The 4,973-nt window shown below is 54.0% G+C and overlaps 1 protein-coding gene across 4 annotated transcripts; it reads right to left on the bottom strand.

The window, feature by feature from the left end:
- Positions 1-92: 92 nt before the first annotated feature.
- On the bottom strand, positions 93-4,672 carry DTX3 (deltex E3 ubiquitin ligase 3). 4 transcript variants are annotated; one of them, XM_006093557.3, is made up of 5 exons: positions 3,862-4,672; positions 3,595-3,669; positions 2,489-3,218; positions 1,135-1,352; positions 93-801 (listed from the first exon to the last, which is right to left on the bottom strand). In XM_006093557.3, the coding sequence occupies exons 2-5, from the start codon at positions 3,621-3,623 to the stop codon at positions 726-728; spliced, it is 1,053 nt and encodes a 350-aa protein (XP_006093619.1). In that variant the 5' UTR covers positions 3,624-3,669; positions 3,862-4,672; the 3' UTR covers positions 93-725. The 4 variants fall into 4 exon arrangements, with proteins under 4 accessions (XP_006093619.1, XP_006093620.1, XP_014315387.1 ...); XM_006093558.3 differs by having other exon boundaries at positions 2,489-3,237; XM_014459901.2 differs by having other exon boundaries at positions 107-1,352.
- Positions 4,673-4,973: the final 301 nt, after the last annotated feature.

Raw genomic sequence — 4,973 nt, forward strand, 5'->3', positions numbered from 1 at the left:
AGGGATTTCCTCATCCACCCCCATCCCCTTCTCAGCAGGTCCCGCTCCCCACCCCACCCCCACCAGTCCACAGAACAGAACGGGTGTGGCATAGAGTTGCATATTTTACTTTATTTTTATTAAATTAAAAGCTACAGTTTGGCGGCAGTTCCAGAACAGGGTAAGGAGGCTCCTTATAGGGGGCAGAGAAGAGCAGGAGACAGACTGACAGAAACAGAGACACAGGAAAGGACAAGGTTAAGGTAGATGGGGAATTGGTTAAGAACATACAGGGCCGCTCCATGGGGGCTCACAGCAGCTGATCCCCCCTCCCCTGCACCGAAGTTCATTAGTGGAACAGTATGGGATGGGAGTGGGCGTTCAAGACCCCTCCCCTCCCCACCCCACCCCACCCAGGTCCTTTCTCAGCTTAGTCGCTGGAGCACAGAAAGACCAGAAAAAGCCAAGGGCAATGGACGGGGCAGGAAGACTGGGAGTATGTACACCAGAGGGGAGCAGAGCCTGAGAAACAGCCTCTGCCAGAAGGGAGCAGCTCACACTGCACTGAAGCACTTGGCCTGTGGGGACAGAGGAAGGGATTGCCCCATCCCTCTCTGAACTCCTCCCCAGTTCAGACAGGTCCCCTACTGTGTGGTATGGGGGAGCAGAGGGAGAGAGGAGAACAGAGGCTTCTGTTGGGTCCTAGTGGAGGACAAAGGCCGGGGCCTTGGCAAAGGGGATGTCTTTCAATCATCTGTGATACCCTTGGCTCTCAGCTCCTCTTGCACCCGGGTCAAGTAGGTGGGGTCTGGGTACCCAAACCTGAAAGCAAAGAAAAATGAGGGTCAGGGTTAGCTGTTCAGCTTTGTCCCCATGCTCACACTCATTCTGGGTGCCCCATTGTGGACCCTCTGCTCCCTCCCCTAATGTAATCCAAATCCAAGATAAATTAGCCCAATTCTGCTTATTTTTGCAGGTTAAACTGGGCATATCAGGACCAGGTTAAATGTAGGAGAAACTGGGATGGAAGAGATGGTTGAATAGTTTGGGGCTGGCCCACTCCAATCAGGAGGCTCCCAGAGAGAGGGGATTGTTGTTCTCTCCGTGGAAACAAAGGGGAGGAGCCAAGTAAAGGGAAATGAAGAAGTGTCCCACAGCTGGGGTCCCCCTGTGCAGCTGGTCTTGTGGTGGATGTCGTTCCAGGTGATGACATTCGGTCTCCCTGTAGTCATTGACGTGCCAATAGTGAAGGTGAGACGCTGGTCAAACGCCTTTCGGAACAGGGTCAGCACCTTGTTACCCTCGGGGCAGTCCGGGAGGTAGGCCACCCGAGTGGTGCCAGGATACCGAACTCCTGGGTTTGGGTGTTCAGCCTGGGAGGAGGGGGAAGCAAAGTGGGCAGTGAGTAGCTGGACGTCTTAAGACCATCACTCCAATGGAGGTTCATCCTGGCCAGCCTTTTGTCTGTGCACACCCAGCTAAGGCTGACAGGGCAGCGACAGGCTGACAGCCTTTCAGGCAAGGAGAGACTCTAGGGCAGTGATGGCGAACCTTTTGAGCTCGGCATGTCAGCATTTTGAAAAACCCTAACTTTGGTGCCATGTCACATATAGAAATGTTTTGATATTTGCAACCATAGTAAAACAAAGATTTATATTTTTTATATTTATTTTATATATTTAAATGCCATTTAACCAAGAAAAATCAACCAATGAGTTTGCGTTTCACCTCTGACACACGTGTCATCGGTTTGCCATCACTGCTCTAGGGTCTGGGCAGCAGGAGCCTATTCCTGGACAAAGTCCTTATTGTTAAGAGGCTCTTTCTCCTGGTCTCAATCTTTCAAGTCTCAATTCAGCAACAAATGGAGTACCAGAAGTGATGGAAGGTAGCTGGTCCTTACTCTCTGGATAACTCAGCAGAAATGTGAAGACAGGCTAATTTATCTTTCAGCCTTCCCTTCTCTACCTGAAAACACTCCCAATGCTTTTTCCACTATCTAACCTATTCCATTTTTCTATTCTTCTTCAGAGCTTCCTCATCCCTCTGCAAAGCAGAACTGGAAATTACTCTTTGTCAAGCAGGAAGTCACCTGTAGGCTCTTGACCACTCCCATTTTAACCTACTGTCATCAAGGTTTTCCTCTCCCATGAGTCTGGAATGGAGTAACACTCCCAGCTCCGAGAAAAAGGTTAGATCCCTTCCTGCTGTGCCTGCCTGCACCTGAGCCATCATCTTTACAGAATTGGAAATAGTATTTAATTCCTTTCTCTGATACCTGATTTTCATGTGTGCCATGGGTTGTGGGGATGGAAAAGCTGGGCCTCATGGGACCTCCTAGCTCCAGGGCATTGAGTGGGAAGGCATATAGCAAAAGGCATACAGTGGAAACAGCAAAACTGTATCACATCTCAAAAACACACTCACCCTCGCCTAGCTTTCCTAGATCAGAGAAGGAGCTGGGGGAGGGAGGGAAACAAAGGGTAAAGGCAGGTGGTAGTCTCCTTACCCCCTGGACACCGGGCGGGAAGACATACTGGATGACGATGGTGCCATACTTCTCATAACTGGGCAGTAGGAGTGTGGCATCCTTAGAGACCAGCATCCGTCCATTCTGGGGCTGGTTGCCTACCAGCTGCCCATAGAAGCGGCCACACATGGGACAGGCCTTTTTCACCTGCAGGGCCCGGGTGATGCAGCCTTCACAGAAAGAGTGCCGACACTTCTCCAATGTCTTGGCGTTCTGGATCTCCCCCAGACAGATGGGGCAGGTACTCTCCTGCTCTTCTGCTTCCTCCCGAAGGCGGGGAGGAAGAGGAGGGGGCAGGGGGGGAGGAGGAGGAGGAAGCCCCCGTGCCCCTGGGGGCAAGAGTGGGGCTGCTCGGAGAGGGGGTGGGCCTGGGCGGTGCAGCTCAGGATGTTCCCCCCCACCGCCCAAAGCCAGGCAGCCCATAAGCTCTCCCTGCCTCTGAGCTTTCTTCAGCTCTTTCTCTGCCTCTTTTAGCAGCCCCTTAAGAGCCTTCCTGGCCAGGTAGAGCCCATTGGGAGGGGCGGGCGGGGGGCCCTGTGGGGAAAGCTGGAGAACATAGATGTCAGAAGTCTCGCCATCTATGAGGATGGACACACGATGCTCTTCCCGAAGCCGGGCCAGCCGGGCTGGTGTCTCCTTGCTTAAGAAGTCCCACACAGGCTTGGAGACCGTGACTTTGGTCTTGCAGGTGCCTCCACAGGCTGCCATTCTGGAGAGGACGAACGACACTGCCCCCAGGGTGAAAGGGACTCAGGGTGGGGGGGTCCCCCATTTGACAAACATCAGTGCCTCCTACTTCAGGTTCCTTTCCAACCTTGTATTATCTCTGCTTTCTCAAAGCCCAACACCCAACTAACTCCTCCCCCAAGTTCATTTTCTGTCTCCTCTTCTCTTTCAAATCCCCAGCACCCACTGAAGAGCAAGAAAGTTTCTACAACATTATTATTCTCATCTAAACCAAGCATCAGTCTTGGTTCTCTTTCCACTCCTCCCAAGATCATAGAAACAATCTGCCCCTCCCCCCTCTGAGCGAAAACTGGCTTTTGTAAAAGGGAGAGAGAATTTTGACCCTCCTTTTTGCTCACTTTGATCCTGAAGACCTTAGAAATGGCATGCAGGCTCTTTCTCTGTCCCTGCTCCCTACTTGTAGGTGGTGTGACCTGGTGGGTGGACAGGAAGAGGAGGGAAAGTGAGAAGCCCCTTGCCCCATTCCCACATGCCCAACCCAACAACCCACATAACAAAGATGGGAACCTGGGGATGTAAGCTACTGGGAATGGGATTGCTTGGCACATAGAATGGAGGAAACCAATTTAAAGGTGAAAGTTGAGGTTCCCTTGGGAGGCAGATACCTTGAAAGCCCATGGACCACAATAGCGGCAGGAATCCCTCTATTTCCACACTCAGCTGACCAGGACTGGGGGGAGGGGGAGAGTAAAAGGTTATGATGACAAATGTTACCATCTTCCTCAGTCAGCCCAGAAACAAAAGAAAAACTCCTCTATTTCCTCTCCTCTGTGGACTTCCATCCCCAGCCTCTCCCCAGGTTGCTGAGAAGGAATTTTAACATGCTAACGTTCCTTTTTTCTTCCCCAGCTCTGAGGCTCTCAAGAAAGCCCAGGGAACAGAAAAGAGAAGTCAGGAGGGGAAAGCCCACACAGATGGAGGTTTTCCTTGCCACCTCCCTCAGATCACATGGACGAGAGTATTTCCTATGTTCCCCATCTCCCCGCTGGCTCCACATTTCCAAGCAATCCAGCCCCCCTTGCTGGGGAGCCTTCCTTGAGAGCCACCCCAGTGTCTTCTACAGAAATCTGTCGGGAATGCAAACTAAGAGGCAGCAGCCCCTGCAATCAAGTTCTCACTGTCGCCTTTTAAACCAGCACACCAAGTGCAAGTCTGCCAGCCACTGGCCTGTATTTGGGGGGGGGGGGGGTCACGCAGGGGCTCCACTGGAGGACTGTGATGTGCCCCCCAGTCTTGCCATGCTCAGCTACAGAGCTGTCCCTACACCACCTCCCAATGCAGCTCAAACAGAAAGAGGGGCCACTGGTGTGACCTCAATTCCTTGACTGGTCCCAAGGGGAGCAGCTCTCCATCTGTGCCACCATCCTAGTTCCTCCAAGGCCAGAAGGGAACAGCTCCCTCAGCTCACGCCGTCTACCCAGGTGCCCCCCCCTCCCCCCATCGGAGGGAACCCAGGACCTAGGCGATCTGGCTCCAAGTCCTGCTGGCACAGGACAGGGAGGCGGGGCCGCCGGCAGCGCCGGGTCGCGGTGCCTCCGGGGCAGCCGGGCCGGGCGGCCGGTCCCTCCCTGCGGGCCGCACTGGGGGGCGGGGCGCCGCGAAGGACAGGTCCCCGGGGGCGCCCCGGAGGCTGCGCCCCCTCCCCCGCGACCTCCCGCCAAGACGCGACCACGGAAACCAGTTCCCCGTGTCCCCGCTCCGCGCAGCCCCCCCAGTG

This window comes from Myotis lucifugus, unplaced genomic scaffold (assembly GCF_000147115.1).
Source record: "Myotis lucifugus unplaced genomic scaffold, Myoluc2.0 scaffold_119, whole genome shotgun sequence".
Taxonomy (NCBI): domain Eukaryota; kingdom Metazoa; phylum Chordata; class Mammalia; order Chiroptera; family Vespertilionidae; genus Myotis; species Myotis lucifugus.